This window comes from Cetorhinus maximus, chromosome 4, assembly GCF_964194155.1.
Source record: "Cetorhinus maximus chromosome 4, sCetMax3.hap1.1, whole genome shotgun sequence".
NCBI classification, from domain to species: domain Eukaryota; kingdom Metazoa; phylum Chordata; class Chondrichthyes; order Lamniformes; family Cetorhinidae; genus Cetorhinus; species Cetorhinus maximus.
In genome coordinates this window covers 105,325,923-105,346,862 of record NC_135882.1, presented here as the reverse complement: position 1 = coordinate 105,346,862, position 20,940 = coordinate 105,325,923, and the positions used below count along the sequence as shown (strand labels likewise).

General features: G+C 40.6%; 1 protein-coding gene across 4 annotated transcripts in view; it reads left to right on the top strand.

The window, feature by feature from the left end:
• The window catches only part of efr3a (EFR3 homolog A (S. cerevisiae)), a 264,071-nt gene that overhangs the window by 153,046 nt on the left and 90,085 nt on the right, over positions 1–20,940 (top strand). For all 4 annotated transcript variants that reach the window (XM_078540592.1, XM_078540593.1, XM_078540590.1 and 1 more), the window contains 4 exons: positions 4,221–4,299; positions 6,597–6,732; positions 7,773–7,922; positions 18,848–18,962. In XM_078540592.1, the coding sequence (XP_078396718.1) occupies positions 4,221–4,299; positions 6,597–6,732; positions 7,773–7,922; positions 18,848–18,962 (480 nt within the window). The remainder of the gene's footprint in view (positions 1–4,220; positions 4,300–6,596; positions 6,733–7,772; positions 7,923–18,847; positions 18,963–20,940) is intronic.

Below are 20,940 nucleotides of genomic sequence, written 5' to 3'. Positions count from 1 at the left end.
TCCATTTGTCAACCTGTGCCTGTAGTTCACCAATCTTATTAACCACACTCCATACATTCACATACTTACATTAATCATGATTTAGGCTTTTTAACTTCCCCCTTGCTCTGAACCCATCTAACGACTTGCTATAGCCTACTCTAGTTCTATCAAATTCTCCAAGTATTCTATTAACTTTGATACTACTCTCTGATATATCATCCTTATAATGTAATACTTCTCTACTTCTCACTGCCATCCCCCGCCACTCTAGTTTAAACCCTCCCCAACAGCACTAGCAAACCTCCCCGCGAGAACATTAGTCCCAGTCCTGTTAAGGTGTAACCCATCCTCCTTGTACAGGTCCCACCTGACCCAGAACCTGTCCCAGTGCCTTAAAATCTAAAGCCCTTCTTCTTACTCCATTTTTCCAGCTACATATTGAACTGCTCAATCTTCCTATTCTTATGTTTGCTAGCACGTGGCACTGGGAGTAACCCTGAGATTACTGCTCTTGAGATCCTGCTTTTCAATTTCTTTCCTAACTCTCTAAAATCTGCTTTCAGGACCTCGTCCCTTTTCCTGCCTATGTCATTGGACCAAATGTGGGCCACGACCTCTGGCTGCTCGCCCTCCCCCAAAAGAATGTCTTGCAGCCGCTCTGTGACATCCTTGACCCTGACACCAGGGAGGCAACTGACCATCCTGGAGTCACGTCTGCGGCCGCAGAAACACCTGTCTGCTCATCTAACTATGGAACCCCCTACCACTATAGTATTTCCACCCGTGGTGCCATGAACTTGGCTCTTGCTACAGTCCTCTGAGGAACCATTACGCTCACCAGTATCCAAAATGGAAAAGCGGTTAGAGAATGAGATAGCCTCAGGGGATTCCTGCACTACCTGCCTGTTTCTCTTAGATACTCTGATCACCCATTCCCTCTATGCCTATGTACTTCTTAGCTACAGTGTGACCACCTCTCTAAATGTGTCATCCACATAATCCTGACCAGATGCTATCTTCATGCCGACTTCTACCAGACTAACTATTACTCCCTTACTACTCCCATGTGACTGTTGACGTCATAATGTGGGCAGTACTGTTTCCCCAGTCCCACATGAACTCTTACAGTACCGAACACCTTAATACTACAAGAGTCAACCTGGTTTTGTGAAAGGGAAATCGTGTTTAACAGATATTATTAGAGGTACTAATGTTGAGGATGTATCAAACAGGCTGTATAAAGGGCAAACAGTGGATGTAGTGTTTTTGGATTTCCAAAAGGCAGTTGATGTACCAATAAAAGGTTATTGCATAAGGTGAAAGCTTCTGGTGTTAGGGGTGATATATGAGAACTGGCTGACAGGAAAGAGTGTCATGACATGTGGGTCACTTTCAGGATGACAAACTGTAACTAGTGGAGTGCCACTGGGATCAGTGCTAGGGCCTCAACTATTTATGATATATATTAATGATTTGGATAAAGGGACTGACTGTTAGTCAAATTTGCTACTGATATCTAGATAAGTAAGAAAGCAAATTATGAGGAATATGCAAAGTCTGCAAAGGGGCATAGATAGGTTAAGTGAGTGGGCAAAGATTTGGCAGATGGAATACAGTGTGGGAAAACGTGTGCTTGGGCAGGAAGAATAGAAAAGCAGAATGTTATTTAAATGGAGAGGGACTACAGAATGCTGCAATACAGAAAACATCACAAAACATCCCAATGCAGGTACAGCAAGTAATTAGGGAGACAAAGGGCATGTTAGCCTTTGTTGCAAGGGGTATGGAGCAAAAAGTAGGGAAGCCTTGCTACAGCTGTGTATTCCAAATCCTAACCACCCACTGTGTTTTAAAAAAGAAGTTTCCCTCATGTCCCATCTGACTCTTTTACCTTAAATTGGTGTTCTTGACCCTTACACCAAAAGAAACAATCCCAATTTCCCCAATCTATCCACACAACTGAAGTCCCTCAACCCCAGAATCATTTTCGTAAACCTTGCCTGCACTCTCTCACACCCTTCCTTCCTAAAGTGTTGTGCCCAGAAGTTGAGACTGAACTGGTGAGGGGCAGGAGGTTTAGGGGGGATGAGAGGAAAAACTTTTTTACCCAGAGAGTGGTGACGGTCTGGAATGCACTGCCTGGGAGAGTGGTGGAGGCGGGTTGCCTCACATCCTTTGAAAAGTACCTGAATGAGCACTTGGCACGTCATAACATTCAAGGCTATGGGCCAAGTGCTGGTATATAGGATTAGGTAGGTAGGTCAGGTGTTTCTCACATGTCGGTGCAGACTCGATAGGCCAAAGGGCCTCTTCTGCTCTGTGATTCTGTATTTTTATAAAGGTTCACCATAACTCTGCTACTTTTGTACCCTATAACCTTAATTTATAAAACCGTGGATCCTGTATGACTTTAAGGTTAAGAAGATCTGTGGGGCAATTTCTTTTATTAGACAAGAACAGATTGTAAGAGCAGGCACATTGTGCTAGCACTTTACAGAACACTAGTTAGACCACAGCTGGAATACCGAGTAGAATTTGGCTTCCCACATTACAGGAAAGATGAACTGGAGCGGGTACCAAGGAGATTGAACGAAGATATTACTGGAAATTGAGAATTTTAGCTTTGAGGTGGAAGAATTGGGCAGGCTGGCATCATTTTTTGGAGCAAAGGAGACTGAGGGGGGATTTCACTGTGGTGTCCAAAATTATGAGGGATCTAGATAGAGTGGCTAGAAAGGAGTTTTTCTCTTGGAAGAGAGGTTACTAGACAAGGCATAGATTTGAAGTAATTGGCAGAAGGATTAGAGGAGACATGGCAGATTTTTTCACGCAGAGGATGGTGGGGTTTGGAACTCTACCTGAAAGGGTGGTATCGGGAGAAATCCCCATCACATTAACAAAAAAGTGCACTTGAAATGCCATTAACCTGCAGGGCTACAGATCAAGAGCTAGAAAGTGGGATTAGGCTGGTTAGCCCTTCTTACAAGTTGACACAAACACAATGGGCCAAATGGCGGCCTCTTGTGCCTTATTTTCTGCTAAATCAGAGGTTGCGAGGGGGTAACCTACCATGCCTACTCCTGAAATCCCCATCATTGTAACCAAATTTGGTTCACTTCACGTCACCTGAAATCGATGAACATACTGGAACAGCAAAGGCCCTGAGGTTGAAGTACTAAAGACCTGCATATCAGATCTAGCAGCTCCCTAGTCCAGCTGCTCTCTCACAGCTATGGCAATGGCATCTACCTGCCAATGTGAAAGTTTGCCTAGGCATGTCTAATACTGTGCAAAGAAGGATAAATGTAACCTGGCCATTAGTCTGTTAGCTTGCTCCCAATCAGTGATTAATATTGATCTTCTAATTTGTGCTTATTTATGCTGCATGAGCTGTGTTCATGTTGTTACCCAGAAGGAGTCATCAATAGTATCATCAAGCGACAGTAACTTACCTTTAAACTTGCTGATGTTCAGGTTGTTAAAATGTTATAAGAATTCGATTGCTTGAAACTAAAACTAAAACAATGAGAGTAATTGGGTAAATTATGAAATATCTTGAGAAATGGTGCACACTCCACACATTCAGACTGCAAGATCGGTCTTGAACTGCTGCAGTGTCCCACACTTGTATGCGAGTTTTTGTAATTAAATAAATTATTGCATCTCTGTTTAAACGTTTTGTTTGGAAGTAATAAATAAATTTAAATTATTTTTAAAATGGCATAAAGGAAATATTTTTTAAAACAAACCTTGAAGGATTATTACATTGACCACAAAGCTGCATATTTTGCTGGCTCTACAGTCTTTCACCAGCATTGAACAAGGGGGCAGAAAGGCTCTTTGCTTTACTATTATTTTAATGAAACTTTGGTGAATTCAGACCACTAACAGCCTTGACTCATTATCGAACAGCTTCTAGTGGAAGTGGTTCCATGATCTAAAAACATTGATAAAATATGCTTTGCTTTCTTTTTTATTGCATTGATTGTGATGTTGGACTTTACAGTACCCAGTAGTCCATTTTTTCCCTTATTCCTTAAAATAAGTTAGCATGGAGTTATTAAAGGATATAATGTTACAAGTATTGTGGTAAATTATCTAAACTAAATGTTGTTCATCTAATTTGTACTTGAATGGGCTGTGTTTGTGGTATTACCCATTAGGATTATTGGTTTATTTCTTGACACTGCAATGCATCTTAACTAACTGCTAATTGAATTTTTTTATTGCATTTGTAGTCATTTAGACAACCATCAGCTCTGGGACCCAAATGCATTTGCTGTTTCCTGCTTTAAAATTACAATGTATTCTATACAGGTGAGTTTGCAAGATTTATCTGTTAATTCTGCAAGAAAGAAAAATGCCTGCAGCCTCATAATGGGGTTAATGTGTTGCTTCCTTTGCTATTAAAAGCTTAAAAAGTGAAGTGTTTTATCATCATCTACCATGATATAAGTGCTTTATTGCATTTTGATTTTAGGCCCATGTTCTATTTTATGACTGAACTGCAAATAACAGAACAGGTTTCATATTTACATTACATAAAGTAAAAAATGCAAGAGAAGTGTTAATGGAAATACTTTGGGGATGGTGATTTCATGTTGTACTATTTAGCTAATGAATTGCTGTAATATCAAAAACCAGATGAATCGAACATTTATTTATTAGAGCTAATTTTACTAGGTCATATTTCTGGTGGGGAGTTTTGCCTGCCGGGAGTGAAAATCAGGAGTTGAGGCACATGTGTCCAAATTGCTGATGTCCACTCCTGGTGGGTGAAGCTTTCTCCACAATGCAGTTTAATAAAGTTGTCCCTCAGTGAATCATGATGTTCTGGCTATTCATTATATTTTGAATTAGCAAAAGATGAAACCTAAAATTTAAGTTTTCAATATGTTTTTTGTTTCTTCTTCCACAACTCCCTACAGTTTTTCCTACTTAAACCCAGTATTTATATGAAATAAAAATACCTGGAAAAACTCAGCAGGTCTGGCAGCATCTGCGGAGAGGAACACAATTAACATTTCACGTCCATATGACTCTTCAACAGAACTAAGTTAAAATAGAAAAGAGGTGAAATATAAGCTGGTTTTAGTGAAGGTGGGGGGGGGGGGGGGGGGGGTGGGGGTGTTGGTAGAGCAGGATAGAGGGCCAGTGGTAGGTGGAGATAGCCAAAAGGACAAAGAGGTGTTGAAGGTGGTGATATTATCTAAGGAATGTGCTAATTAAGGGTAGAAAGCAGGACAAGCAAGGTACAGATAGCCCTAGTGGGGGTGGGGTGGGGTGAAGGGAAGGGATCGAAATAGGCTAAAAGGTAGAGATAAAACAATGGATGGAAATACATTTAAAAATAATGGAAATAGGTGGGAAAAGAAAAATCTATATAAATTATTGGAAAAAAAGGGGGGGTTCGGAAAGGGGGTGAGGATGGAGGAGAGAGTTCATGATCTAAAATTGTTGAACTCAATATTCAGTCCGGAAGGCTGTAAAGTGCCTAGTCGGAAGATGAGGTGCTGTTCCTCCAGTTTGCGTTGAGCTTCACTGGAACAATGCAGCAGGCCAAGGATTGACATGTGGGCATGAGAGCAGGATGGAGTGTTGAAATGGCAAGCGACAGGGAGGTCTGGGTCATGCTTGCGGACAGACTGAAGGTGTCCTGCAAAGCGGTCACCCAGTCTGCATTTGGTCTCTCCAATGTAGAGGAAACCGCATGGCTGGTCCAGTTCAGTTTCTGGTCAATGATAACACCCAGGACGTTGATGGTGGGGGATTCAGCAAGATAATGTCATTGAATGTCAAAGCGAGATGGTTAGATTCTCTCTTGTTGGAAATGGTCATTGCGTGGCACTTGTGTGGTGTGAACATTACTTGCCACTTATCAGCCCAAGCCTGAACATTGTCCAGGTCTTGCTGCATATGAACATAGACTACTTCAGTATCTGAGGAGTCGTGAATGGTACTGAAGATTGTGCAATCATCAGTGAACATCCCCACTTCTGATCTTATGATGGAGAAAAGTTCATTGATAAATTGGCTAGAGATGATTGGTCCTTGGATACTACCCTGAGGAATTCTTGCAGCGATGACCTGGGCCTCAGATGTTTGACCTCCAACAACCACAACCATCTTCCTCTGTGATAGATATGATCCCAACCAAAGAGAGTCTATCCCCTGATTCCCTTTGACCACAGTTTTGTTAGGGCTCCTTGATGCTACTCTTGATCAAATGCTGCCTTGTTGTCAAGGGCATTCACTCTCACTTTACTTTTTGAGTTCAGCATTTTTGTCAATGTTTGAACCAAGTCTGTATTAGGGTCAGGAGCTGAGTCGCCCAAGCAGAACCCAAACTGAGCATCAGTGAGCAGGTTATTGTTGTGTGAGTACTGTTTGATGGCACTGTCAACGACACCTTCCACAACTTGCTGATGTAAAAACTTCTGTTCCCCAAAGGACCTCATTAAATAAACTCTACATTGTTTTCTGCTGCTTGCATTTTAAACTGAATAGTTGTTTTAATTTCTTCACCTTCGTGAAAATGTTTTCATCTATGTCTCTATTTCATATGAAAGAGTTTTTTCTGTCCCAACTTGTTTACAATAAATCTAACATTACAGGCCCAGCATTCTCATCATGTGATTCAGCAGATTCTTCGACATCTGGATACTCACAACAAGGATTCTCCAAGGGTCCGAGCAGGCATTGTACAGGTCCTTTTAGAGACTGTTGCTATAGCAGCAAAAGGTTCTATTGGTAAGCAGAATTGACATTAAGAAAAAAATAAATAAACACTAGTAGAATAGTCTTTGTTTCCATTTAACACCGAGGATTCATTTTTCTATATTAATTTGTTCACCACAGATACAGTGGTCACATTTATGGCTTCAATTGCCTGCCCCCCCCCCGCCCCCCGCCACCACAACTTCCCTGCACATGATTTCAGTTGTAGCCCTGAGTGTAATGTGGCGTGCAGACCAATTGTCCCTGGTAAGAGAAAGATAATCAGTCAAATCACCTAGCAAGTAAGCAACTTTATACTATCATTTATGGACTCGACAGGTAGGTCCACACCCATTGCATCCTTCTGTGTTTGTCCTATGAAATATTTTTTTTAAATCCTACCTGTTCTGGTTCCATTGCCCATTTTGTCCTGCTTTTCTATGTTTGTGTTCCATTGCCTCTAACTGGCTATTGGACATCTTGTGCTAGAATTCACCTTTTCTCCTTTTTGTGAATGAACTGCAAGTAACTAAAGAGGTTTCATGTTTACATTACATAAAATGCAAGCAAAGTGTAAATAGAAATACTTTCGGGATGGTGATTTTGTGTTGTACTGTTTAGCTAATATGATATCAAAACCGATGTATCCTAATTTTCATACAATTTGAAGCAGGTAGAGAATTGCAGTTATGTAGGGCTACCCTGGTTCCATAAAGTGAGAAAAATGGCTCTATATTAATTTTTCCTTCAGTGGCATTCCTTTGAGTTATTTCTGGCAAAAGAAGTAAAAGTAATTGTATAAGGTTTGTAAGTCGTTTTAAAGTCTGTTGACTCTGCATTTCCTTTTTTGGTAATGCTTGTTAAAATCTAATTTTACTGCTTTTGATATTGCAAGTATTTTGAGCCAAATTGTTGTTTGACTGACTGATTTAAGATTTTTTCTGGTTATTACTTTCGAGTAACTGAGTTACATTTTCATTTCACCCCTCTCCTCCTCCCCTAAAAATAAAAGTTACATAGTCACCAACAAATATTTAAATAAATACTAATTTTGATAGTTTTTTTTTTAATAGGTCCAACCGTTTTGGAGGTGTTTAACACGTTGTTGAAACACTTGCGCCTCAGTGTTGATTTTGAGTTGTCCAATGAGCATAGTTCTACTGGTGCTTTATCAACCAGCAACGATGAGAAAGTAGTTCAGGATACAATTATACAGACTATTGGTGAGTACAGGATTCTGCAGTGTGAAATTTGTGTTAATCAATTCTGATGACATGAATTTGGGCCATGATTCTCTCTGTGCATGCTAACTGTATTAGTCATAATGGGCTAGAGCATGAAACCTCTCGTCTAGTGACTTTATACTAAAACACTCATGCCACTTTTTGTAGGATATGAAATTGCTCATTTATTTGACAGCCTTTAAGTAATGTTAAATTTCAGGTTGCATCATCATTTAAGTACAACTATATTCCACAAAAATAATAATAACTAAAATAGAAAAGTATCTTCCTGGCTATGCAAGTACTGAAGATTTATATTTTGTGCTATTTTTAAAATGTTTTGACCACCCTTCAGCTAATTAACTATACCTTTCGTTTATTTAAATTTTAACATGATATTTAAGTTTCTTAATTATAACCATTGTGACATTATTTCTGACTGGCTGTCTAGTTTTCTCTGGCTCTTGTTAGGACTGATGCCTGTGAACAAAAGTTCAACTTATTCATTTGCACTCACATCTACATGATTAAAGTATTTTAGTACTTGCTGTGAAGCAAATTATAAGAATTGATTGCTGGAAAAACTGAGGCACACTGATGTTATCAGGGAGTTAACTCCCACTGTATCCAAATTTATTACATCCAACATTTTCTAGCCATCTGTGAGAAACCATTGAGTGTTAATTTTATTTTGGATATTAGTGTTAATGCGTGATAGGGGAAAAAAGTGCACTAATCAAACACACTTCAGTGCTGTGCCTAATCTATCACCTACTGTGTAGTTGTAATGACAGTGGCTTCTTGCTTGATGCTTTTAATTCATCACCTCATTACAGCTTGTCTTCACCATAACTGCAATTATTACCACTACCCCAGTGACGGATTTATAACCACGGTTGCTTTAAGCTAGCATTTCTTGACTTGATTTGCCAGGGATTAACATGACAATCAGAGCTGTGTAAAGGTGTGGCCTATTCCTAAAGTATTAGTCTGAGGGAGAGATAAGACCAGACCAAACTGTTGCCTTCTATTTCGAAGCATATTGGGGTAACATTTTATCTCCAGGACTCTAATGTGAAACCCCAAACCTTTGTTGTTGGTGAGTAACTTCATAATGACATGTAAGACTAATGGGAGTTTCTGTTTAACCAATTTCCAACATAAATTCACATGTTTCTTCTCTGGTTACTCACTTGCTTAAACATCAATTATGTCCTGAAAACACACCGTGGATGAGGAATTCCCTTTGAACTGCTTCTGCTCTGCTGCAATAAATTCAACAGAATGGGAGAAAAAAACTCACTTAACCACACCAAATTTCTGGTGAAGTGATGGTGGTGGAGTGGGAGCAGCAATAAGAAATTACCCAACCTTGAATACTCCTTAGTTTTCATGCTCGAAGTCTTGCTATGAGATGGTATGTATCTTAAGATCCAGTTTCCACTGCTGCATTCTTTCAAAAGGTGAATCGTTTTAAAGATTTCAAATAAGTTCGTGCTTATGAAGCAGTAAGAGTTGGAGCTCATTGTTAACCGGGAACCAATTTGTAAAATGATAATCAAGCAGAATTGAATATCTTTCTTCTGTTAACCGAATGTTTGCTCTCTCTTGGGTTTGCCCTGTACATGACAGTCTTCTCCTCCCCACCATGCACCACCCACGAGTAAAATCAAACATTGTTAAGTTGGCAATCTTTTGTTTAATTCCATTAGTTTTCTCACCACAAAGTCATATGAAAATTGCTTTTAATTTATTATGAATCATTTTGGGAATGAACTATTTAATAAACCTGAAGCGAGCTGGCAAGTTACATTAGCCCAATAATTGCTGTGGCAAGCCATTGAGCAGTGCCAGCTTTTTTTATTCTTTGGGATGTGGGCATCACTAGCCAAGGCCAGCATTTGTTGCCCATCCCTAATGCCCTTGAACTGAGTGGCTTGCTAGGCCATTGCAGAGGGCAGTTAAGAGTCACAAAGAGTCTGGAATCACACATCGGCCAGACCAGTAAGGATGGCAGATTACCTAAAGGACATTAGTGAACCAGATGGGTTTTTTTTACATCAATGATAGTTGTCATGGTTACCATCACTGAGATTAGCTATATAATTCAGGATTTACTAACTGAATTTAAATTCCACCAGCTGCTGGGGTGGGATTTGAACCTGTGTGCCCAGAGTATTAGCCAGAGCCTCTGGATTACTAGCCCAGTGACATTACCACTACACCACCATCTCCCCTAGCTGTTAGTTAGACTTGCCTGTTTAGTGTTGACAAAAATTGCCCTGCAAGTTGCTGAAACTGCGAAATGTAAACAGGACATCTTGGTAAACAGGCACTGGGGCCCGAGTGAACAGATTAGGCGACTCTTATCAATTTAATTGCAGCATTGTGAAATTAACAGCACAAAGACTAAGAAGGAACTATAATAAGGATCGCGAATTAAATGTCAAATCTGGTACGGAAAGAGAAACCGAGAGAAGGAAAAACTCAATTGAGATAGAAAAAATATTGAAACAATATATATTTTTAAATCTGCAATTATCATTAAAACCTGAAGGAATGAGATTTCACACTTCTTAGTTAATTTTCAGTGCCAGAAAGTTTGGCAGTACTTATCACACCATTAAAATGGTACTTAGACTTGAAGCAACTTGGATTATCTTTCTGGAATGAGATTATTTTGTATCTACCATGCTAGTGCAAGAACTTCACATGGCTCCAAGTATTTGAACGAGGAGCGAGACAGTGAGATGCCATTTTTACATTGGCAAAGTTGCCCTTTCCTGAAGTTGCTGTGGCATTTGTGTATAAATAATGCATATTATTTTAGCAGCAAATTTTGGACCAGGGTAACTGGCTTTATACAGTAATAAATGAGTAATTTAGTAAAGGCCTTTTGTCCTTGTTGTTGTTTTGCTTTGACACTTAGAACCTGAGAAATACCCATAGGAACCTAGGTTTTTAAATGCGCAATAAACACACAAACACAAAAAGACACTCCTTTCACACTTATCCCCCTTAAAAAAAAGCCAAAGCAGCATTTGTAAATATATGCAATCTTTTTTTAAGTGATCCTGTTGGTTTAAGTTCTGTGAATCATCTGTTTGTCTTTTGTTCCTGAAACTGTAGAGTGAAAGGCCAGTTTATTGCTTAAAATGCTGACCTGATGCCAAAATTTCAAAAGAACAAAATGTATTAAGCTGGTCTACAGTCCTGCCAGAAAATGGTATTCGAAAAATATTCTCAAGAGTTCATTTGTTGCCGTAGTGATGCTAAGTACTGAATGTTTGTGATGCTCAGTTATTCTACCACATTAACTGAAGCTAATTTGCATATACTTGGGGTGCATGTAGAGGAAAGAAAATTCCGGCATGAAAGAATGCCTATTAAAGAGCTCCATTCATTATAAAAATTGCAGTGAAAATATTTAAGTGCTGGTATAAGAGTAATTAATGCTGTCATCTCAGATTGATATTCTTGTTCTGTGATGTTGAGGCTGCAGCTCAGAAGTTATCCTGCTGACTGTACTTGGCTGAGCAACAAAGAACATTGTATATTGCATACTTGGATGTTTGTGCATAAACTAAACTTGGGCAGTTTGTTTAATTTTGAGATTACAGCTAAATAGAAATAGTTCTTCTTGTAATAAAAAGACATCAAAAATAGATTTATAAATTTCCAAGGAGTTCCAAATGGCATAGGATTAATTAGCAGAGCTAGTCTCATAATTCTTGTTTTTGTTTTATTCATTCATGGGATGTTGGCATCGTTGGCTGGGCCAGCATTTATTGCCCATCCCGAGTTGCCCTTGAGAAGGTGGTGGTGGTGAGCTGCCTTCTTGAACTGCTGCCGTCCACGTGGTGTATGTACACCCACAGTGCTGTTAGGAAAGGAGTTCCAGGATGTTAACCCAGTGACAGTGAAGGAACGGCGATATGTTTCCAAGTCAGGATGGTGAGTGACTTGGAGGGAAACCTCCAGGTGGTGGTGTTCCCATCTACCTGCTGCCCTTGTCCTTCTAGATGGTAGTGATCGTGGGTTTGGAAGGCGCTGTCTAAGGAGCCTTGGTGAATTCCTGCAGTGCATCTTGTAGATGGTACATACTGCTGCTACTGTGCGTCGATGGTGGAGGGAGTGAATGTTTGTGGATGTTGTGCCAATCAAACGGGCTGCTTTGTCCTGGATGGTGTCCAGCTTCTTGAGTGTTGTGGGAGCTGCACTCATCCATGCAAATGGGGAGTATTCCATCACACTCCTGACTTGTGCCTTGTAGTTGGTGGACAGGCTTTGGGGAGTCAGGAGGTGAATTACTCGCCGCACGATTCCTAGCCTCTTTTTAGTACACTTTAAGACTGATTGTTGCCCTCACTCACTCACTGATTTGTTCAAAACCAGTAAATGATGCTGAATTGTTAGAGGGTGGTTTTCATCTAGTGTGCAAATGATATGGTCAGTCCAGGCACTGCACCCGTTCAAAAAGGATTAGCATGTGGTCAATTCAATTTTTCTGGCTTACCGTATTTAAATAAAATTGACAAGCTGGTGGTGCAAAACCTGTTCTCTATTAAAAGCTCCATTTAAAGCGAGGGCAGGAAATTTAGGGGAGAGGACTCCACTTAGTCACACAGACTGATGAGAACCTCCAGAAGATGCATCTTCACACATTCTTGCTCTTCCAAGCACCAGTGCAGAAGCACCCTGCATGCATAGATTTTGCGTTGAGGTATCTGCACTAGCTGATTCACTGAGCACAAATGAGTGGAGGTGGGCCAGGAAAAGAAGAGGGCAAGTTCACATCCTGGCTCTGTTAAAGGTGGCAGAGATGCAGACTTTAGAGGCTCAGCCTTTCAAAGAAAGATACTTTCTGTGCACTAACAATTGCTGAATGTATTGGACCCAACATAAGAATTACTGAACAACAAAGGACCAAGGTCCATCTAGTTCACCTTCTGCCGTCCTAGTAGTTGCATGATAGGAATATAATGGAGTTATTGGATGTTAATTAGTGATGAATAATTATGATTAATTATAGTGATTAATTGGTCTACAACTCAATCAAAAGGAGCTTTCTGGCATTCAGAACAACTGCCGCCTCATTATCTCTGAAGAGACGCTCATGACCCCTATGACTGCAGAGATCAAATCCAAGGGAATTCTACAAAGGCCATTTACATTTCCAATTGTCTTGACAATTGGAGAGGACCAGTCTGCATGGACAAAGGACCCTGAAACCTCTCAAAATCTTTAATGGTTGAAACATTACCAACCTCAAGAATCCAAACTAAGGAGTATGCATCCTTTTGTCCCAGCCAAAGTGGAGAGGTGGGTGTCACAAGACCTCTTTCCTTTCCACCCCCCCCACCCCCTGCCAAACCACAAGCTGCTGGAACCTGCAATATTGCCTTGTGGAGGTGCAAAATATATTGCCATCTTCCATCTAGCAAGCAGCAGCTCAGAACCCAAAGCTCTGTCCAGGTTTAACTGCCTGGCCCCATCTACACTGTTTCTACTGGAACTTCTGTGCCATCACCTTAAGGACTAATTTATCTCTACATGCCCATCCATCGTGGAAGTCATCTCTACTGGAAAGGGGAATTATCTAGCATCAGTCTTCAGAATGCCAACTCGGAAAGAATACACCATTGCACTTTGATTCTGGACTCACATGAAACAATAATTCTTTATCTTGTGGTTTTTGCCATGTAAACCCTTTCTCTATTTCCCCCCTTTTATTGTATGAGTGAAAAAGTGGCTACGTTGTGACCCCTCCTCATGTTTGAGTGTGCTTGAAAACAATACCCCTCTGAGTTTACCCTATTTCAAATTTGCTGTGGAGTTGCCAGGGTCTTAAGAGGTGGTTAATGAGATGGTAGATGCATTGCTGTTAATTTTCAAAAATTCCCTAGATTCTGGAAAGGTTCCATCAGACTGGAAAGTTCCAAATATAGCTCCTCTGTTCAAGAATGGAGGGAGGCAGAAAACAGGAAACTATAGGCCAGTTAACATGGAAAGGTGTTAGAGTCGATCACAAAAGAGGTTACAGCTGGGCACTAAGAAAAGCTCAAGGTAATCAGGAAGAGTCAGCATGATTTTATGAAAGGGAAATCATGTTCAACCAATTTATTAGAGTTCTTTGAAGGAGTAACATGTGCGGTGGATAGAGGGGAGCCTGTAGATGTACTGTACTTGGATTTCCAGAAAGCATTTAATAAGGTGCTGCATCAAAGGTTATTGAAAAAAAATAAGAGCTCATAGTGTAGGGGGTAACATATTAGCCTGAATAAAAGATTGGCTGGCAGAAAACAGAGTATGCGTAAATGGGTCTTTGGCAGGATATGACGAGTGGAGTCCTGCAGGGGTCTGTGCTTGGGCCGCAACTTTTTACAATTTTTATCAATGACTTAGATGAAGGGAGTGAAGGCATGGTAGCTAATTTTGCAGATGATAAAAAGATAGGAAAATATGTTGCGAAGAGGACATAAGGAGTTTGTAGATGGATATAGATAAGTTGCATGAGTGGGCAAAAATCTAGCAGATGGAGATGTGTGAAAATGTAAAGTTGTTCACTTTTTGGCAGAAAGAATAAAAAAGAGTATTACTTAAATGGAGAAAGACTGCAGAATTCCGAGGTACAGAGGGTCTATGTGTTCTCGTGCATGAGTTGCATAAAGTTTGTATGCCGGTACAGCACATAATCAAGAAGACTATCATGGAATGCTATCCTTTATTACAAGAGGAATTGAACATATAAGTAAGGATGCTATGCTTCAGTTATTCAGAGCATTGATGAGACTGCATCTCGAGCACTGTGCAGTTTTGGTCTCCTTATTTAAGGAAAGATGTAAATGTATTGGAGGCGGTTCAGAGGAGGTTTACTAGATTGATACCTCAAATGAGCAGGTTGTCTTATGAAGATAAATTGGACAGGCTGGGCTTTAGAAGAGTGAGGGGTAACTTGATTGAAGTATATAAGATCCTGAATGGTCTTGACAAGGTGGACGTGGAAAAGATGTTTTCTCTTGTGGGTGAGTCCAGAACTATGGGGGCACTATTTTAAAATTAGGGATCGCCCTTATAGGATAGTTATGAGGGGAAATTTTTTCACTGAGGTTTGTGCAACTTTGGAACTCCCTGCCTCAGAACGCAGTAGAGGTAGGGTCGCTGAATATATTTAAGGCAAGGGTAGATAGATCTTTGTTAGGCAAGGGAATCAAAAGTTATTGGGGGTAGATGGGGACGTGGAACTCGACACAAACAGATCAGCCATGATCTTATTGAATGGCAGAGCAGGTTCGAGTGGCCTACTTCTCCTATTTCGTATATTCGTATGTAACACTAAAATTGAGGGGTTGGGAAAATACGCCACCATTTATAAAGGGGGAAATCAAAATGAAAACACCTTTCTGTTTACGGACAAGTAGTAAGGGGAGAAATCAGGACTGTTTAAATTAATCTCCCTCCTGTCCGTAACACTAGTTACAGAGCTTTGTGTGTCATATTGGACAATAAAAGTTACTGTAGATTATCAAGGGCAGTGTGATTAAACACTTGAATAAGTATGAGCTAATCGGAGTCAGCATGGATTTTTGAAGAATGTTATGTCTTGACTACTCTGGTAGAGTTTTTTGATAGGGTTGTGTCTATGGTTTATGGAATTTTGCAAGGCATTTGATACATACTAAAGATTGTTAGCAAAAATGAGAGTGAGCAGAATTGGAAGTATCCTTGTGATATGGATAACTGGTTAGTTGGGAAGTAGGTGACAGCGAGTTGGACTAAAGGGAGTGCACCCTTGGTTGCAGATTGTGACAGGTGGTGTTCCCTAAGGATCTGTAGTGGGGCCTCAGCTTTTTTGCCATTTAGATTAATGATTTAAATGAAGATGGTATACATGTTTACAAAATTGCACTGCAAATTTTCTGGATAGGAGCATGTAAAACAAATTTACTAGAATAATACCAGGAGATAATTAAGGTATGGACAGGTTTGCATTCTTGACTCTAGAAGGCTGAGCGGTGATTTCATTAAAGTGTTTAAAATGATTAAGGGATTTAATAGTACAAAATAAAACCAGAAAATAATGGAAATACTCAACAAGTCTGGCAGCATCTGTGAAGAGGGAAACAGAGTTAATGTTTCAGATACACGACCTTTCCTCAGAAAAGGGAAAAGTTAGAAATGCAATAGGCTTTGAGGTGAGGGTGGGTGGGAAAAGGGGCAAAAGGAAGGTCTGTGATAGGGCAAAGGGCAAAAGATTAAATGTCAAAAGTATTCATGGTGCAAGGCAAAAATGAGTAGTAATGGAACAAGTAAAGAAAAATATGATGTGCCTAGAGGAGGTGGGAATGGCAGGATCAAGAATTACTGCCATCCAAAAGAAAGAAAACAAAGCAAGGGGGGAAAAAAAAGAGAGAAACAAGAGAAAAATACCAAGCCAGCAAAGAAATGGCCGTGTTAAATGAGCAGAGAGATTGCAAAGTTAAGGGAGAGAATTCCAGTGTTCAAGGGCCTAGGCAGCTCAAGGTACAATGCCAGAGTTGTAAAGCTGGAGGAGGTTGCTAAGATGAGGAGTGGTGAGGCCATGGAGGAGTTTGAAAACAAGTGTGGTGACCTTTGGCCCAAAAGCAGTACAGTAAGGAAAATTTATAATTTCTTTAAAAGGTGTGTGCAATCCATAATTATTTTTGAGAATGTTTTGAAAAGGGCTTTTTAAGGATTTGCAGAATTGTGAAGGGATCAATAGTAACTTACTTGGATAGTAAATTCTGGTCCAGGAGACCTGGCAACCCTTGCCTTGGAAGCAGTACCAACAGGATGGAAGTTTAGAAACAAGCCATGTGGTTGGCAGTCACAAAGATGAGCTGTGTACACAAAGGAGAGCTGCGTGCAGAGGAGCTGGAGGGTGAGGGCACAGATGCAAACACAAAGAGAAAGCAGACAGAAAGAGGAATACAGAACTCTTGTGAGGAGGAGAGGTAAATCACTCTCATGAAAAGGTCAGTTTTTCTGTTTGCCTCTAAGAGCTCCTGTTTCCTTTTCTGCCAATGTGCAAGCTGCCTAAAATGGCCTAAACCCTGGAAAGATGTGTAACTAGCTAGGAGATGCTGGGTGCTTTCCCATAAGTGGCCAAACTGTGAATGAGGGTGTTATTGGTTGGTCAGTTGAAAAGGAACTCTAGAAAACCACACCATCCAGACTGTCATAACATGAGGGAGAAATGGTTTGTAGAAATGTGCCTTACTGATGATAATCATACCCATGAAACTCAGTTGAAAGCTGTTATCACATAAGACTCCTGACGTACTCTGCGTGAATAAGGAACAGTGTATTATTAAACTGTGTATACACGTGGTGCAACATTTGTGTGGATGTGATGCAAATCGACTAAAGTGAAATTGACCTTTTTTGTTGAAGTATCATTTGCCTGTTAATGCAAGTTAATTTGGTTCTGTGCAATGGTTCTAATTCATGTTAAAGTAAAAGCTACAAAAAGTGGAATCTTGGTAATTTCTTCATTTGGGTGTCATTCAGTAAATTTGACCATTTAGGTTTATGGTTTTCCCACAGGGATCGTAACGCAAGGATGAGAATTTAAATTTGAGGCATTTCCATACCATGAGCCACTGTAATCAGTGAACACAAGCGTGGGTGAATGGAACATTATGTGAGTCAGGGTGTCCACAGCAAAGTTTTGGATGAGCTCAAGCTTATGTAGGGCGGAAGATGGGAGGCCAGCCAGCAGAGCATTAAAATAATCAAATCTAACCTTTAGCTAAGAACAGCATATGATCCCTTTCAATACCACTTGCAGTGACTGCCTCTTGCAACCCTATTTTTATGGGCAAGAGAAGGCACTGGGGCAGTAGCAGTGCCATCAGGAATGAATATGTTGCCTGGATTCAAAATTCTGTCGTCTGACTCCAAGCTCACTCTATTAATGAAACTCCCTCCTACTTGTTATAGAAGTTCTGCTGCCCAAATCATGGTCTGTCCAAAAATTGGAACAGCCAAAAGTTTGGCAGTATGTTAATGCTTCTGTTCCACCAGTTATTTTGGTGCAGCCACTGCCTTATTTTGAAGTGCAAACAAAAATCCAAGTGCTGGTAAACTATTCATGTCATTGTCCCTTTAATGATAAGTTCTTGCTTTGACTGGATGTGTCATCCTACCCACCCTTCCTGATTGACCTGGGAACTCAAGAGGCAGGCTAAAAGCCTCAACAATGCCCAACCCTCTTGTCAACAGGTTTCTGAAATAAACTAGATACCCTGCCCTCCTTATCCCCCAACCATCAGTAATTTGTTTTTTTGGGGATGTTGGTGACTTTTATGAGGCCATGTGCTGATAGTGCTCCAGCAGTGGTGTTAGATAGGATTTTCCAGAATGTTAACCAATCAATGACATAGAAATGATGACATATGTGCAAGTCTGGAAAATGTGCTTTTGAGTGGAAATTGGAAGTGATGGTGTTCTGCCAAGGAGATGAGAAGTAAAGCCCCCAGAGGAGAAAGGTGCTGTCAAAGTGCCTGACCACGATATTAACTTACCTATTCTCCTGAAGTTGATTAGCCCTATCCACAGTTAACCACATCCTCAATGTTTGAGCCAGCTGCAAATTAGATATTATACCCCTATATTCAAGTCCCAATCATTTATGTTTAGAATAAGGAGCAATCTAGTCCCAAAATTAAAGCATTTAATGCTTACCATCACTGCTACCTTCTCACCTTTTGAATTAAAGGTGTGTTTGACTTATAAAAGGTTAAAACTAAAATAACCTTTTTTATATTGTCTAAACTTTCTTTGAGTTACCCCTGTTCTGACGGGGCATAAGTTTTTATTGTACAACCTGGTAACTGAATTAGTCATTGTGCATTATTGAATGTAAAACTAGCTGAATTTTGTGTACGTTTATTTTATTCTAGGCTTTTTTGGGAGCAGTCTTCCAGATTATCAAAGATCAGAAATCATTATGTTTATTATGGGGAAGGTGCCCACTTTTGATGCTGGATCACATGCACTAGACTCCAGCCACTCTGGGTAAGTATCAATTGCTATGATGCCAGAATGAACTGGTGTGAAATTCAGATATCATTAGTACATAGGGAAATATTTGTTTTAAATACACATTTGTGTATGCCTTGTGTCACTTCTTGTGTTTTAGCCCAATGTCAGCATGTACTAAAATGCTCAGAATTGGGCATAAGCTGTCAATCTTGCTCAGTGAAGCCATAAATTTGGCTGATTTGGGAAATGGCAAAATACAGAGGAGGGCTCCTCTGAGTTAAGTTAATGCAAATCAGAGCAGTAGCAGGAGCCTCACAGTTGTGTCTGGGGTCTGGAATACATGGCCTGATAGTGCTTGGTGCTAATACTTGATCTCCCCTCACCCCAAAATGGAAAACATAGAAACATAGAAAATAGGAGCAGGAGTAGGCCATTCGGCCCTTCGAGCCTGCTCTGCCATTCATTATGGTCGTGGCTGATCATCCAACTCAGTAGCCTGGTCCCACTTTCTCCCCATGTCCTTTGATCCCTTTTGCCCCAAGAGCTATATCTAACTCCTTCTTGAAAACATACAATGTTTTGGCCTCAACTACTTTCTGTGGTAGCAAATTCCACAGGCTCACCACTCTAGGTGAAGAAATTTCTCCTCATCTCTGTCCTAAACGGTCTACCCCATATCCTCAGACTGTGACCCCTGGTTCTGGACTCCCCCACATCGGGAACATCCTTCCTGCATCTACCCTGTCTAGTCCTGTTAGAATTTTAGAGGTTTCTATGAGATCCCCCCTCATTCTTCTGAACTCCAGTGAATATAATCCTAACCGACTCAATCTCTCCTCATGTCAGTCCCGCTATCCTAGGAATCAGTCTGGTAAACCTTTGCTGCACTCCCTCTATAGCAAGAGCATCCTTCCTCAGATAAGGAAACCAAAACTGCACAAAATATTCCAAGTGTGGTCTCACCAAGGCCCTGTATAATTGTAGCAAGACATCCCTGCCCCTGTACTCGAATCCTCTCGCTATGAAGGCCAACGTACCATTTGCCTTCTTTACCGCCTGCTGCACCTGCATGCTTACCTTCAGCGATTAGTGTACGAGGACACCCAGGTCTTGTTGCACATTCCCCCCTCTCAGTTTATAGCCATTCAGATAATCTGCCTTTGTGTTTTTGCTACCAAAGTGGATAGCCTCACATTTATCCACGTTACACTGCATCTGCCATGCATTTGCCCACTCACCCAGCTTGTTCAAATCACACTGAAGCATCTTCGCATCCTCCTTACAGCTCATCCTCCCACCCAGCATTGTGTCATCTGCAAATTTGGTGATATTACATTTAGTTCCCTCATCTGAATCATTAATATATATTGTGAATAGCTGGGGTCCCAGCACCGATCCCTGCGGTACCCCACTAGTCACTGCCTGCCATTTGGAAAAAGACCTGTTTATTCCTACTCTTTGTTTCCTGTCTACCAACCAGTTTTCTATCCATCTCAATACACTACCCCCAATCCCATGTGCTTTAATTTTACATGCCAATCTCTTATGTGGGACTTTGTTGAAAGCCTTATGAAAGTCTAAATTAACCACATCCACCTCATCAACTCTACTAGTTACGTTCTTGAAAAACTTCAGTAGATGTGTCAAGCATTTCATAAATCCATGCTGACTCTGTCCAACTCTGCCACTGTTTTCCAAGTGCTCAACGATTAAATCTTTTATAATGGACTATAGAATATTCCCCACTACCGATGTCAGGCTGACTGGTCTATAATTCCCTGTTTTGTCCCTACGTCCCTTTTTAAATAGTGGGGTTACATTAGCGACCCCCCAATCTGTAGAAACTGTTCCAGAGTCTATAGTACCTTGGAAGATGACCACCAATGCATCCACTATTTCAAGGGCCACTTCCTTAAGTACTCTGGGATGTAGATTATCAGGCCCTGGGGATTTATTGGCCTTCAATCCCATCAATTTCTCCAACACTATTTCTCTACTAATACTGATTTCT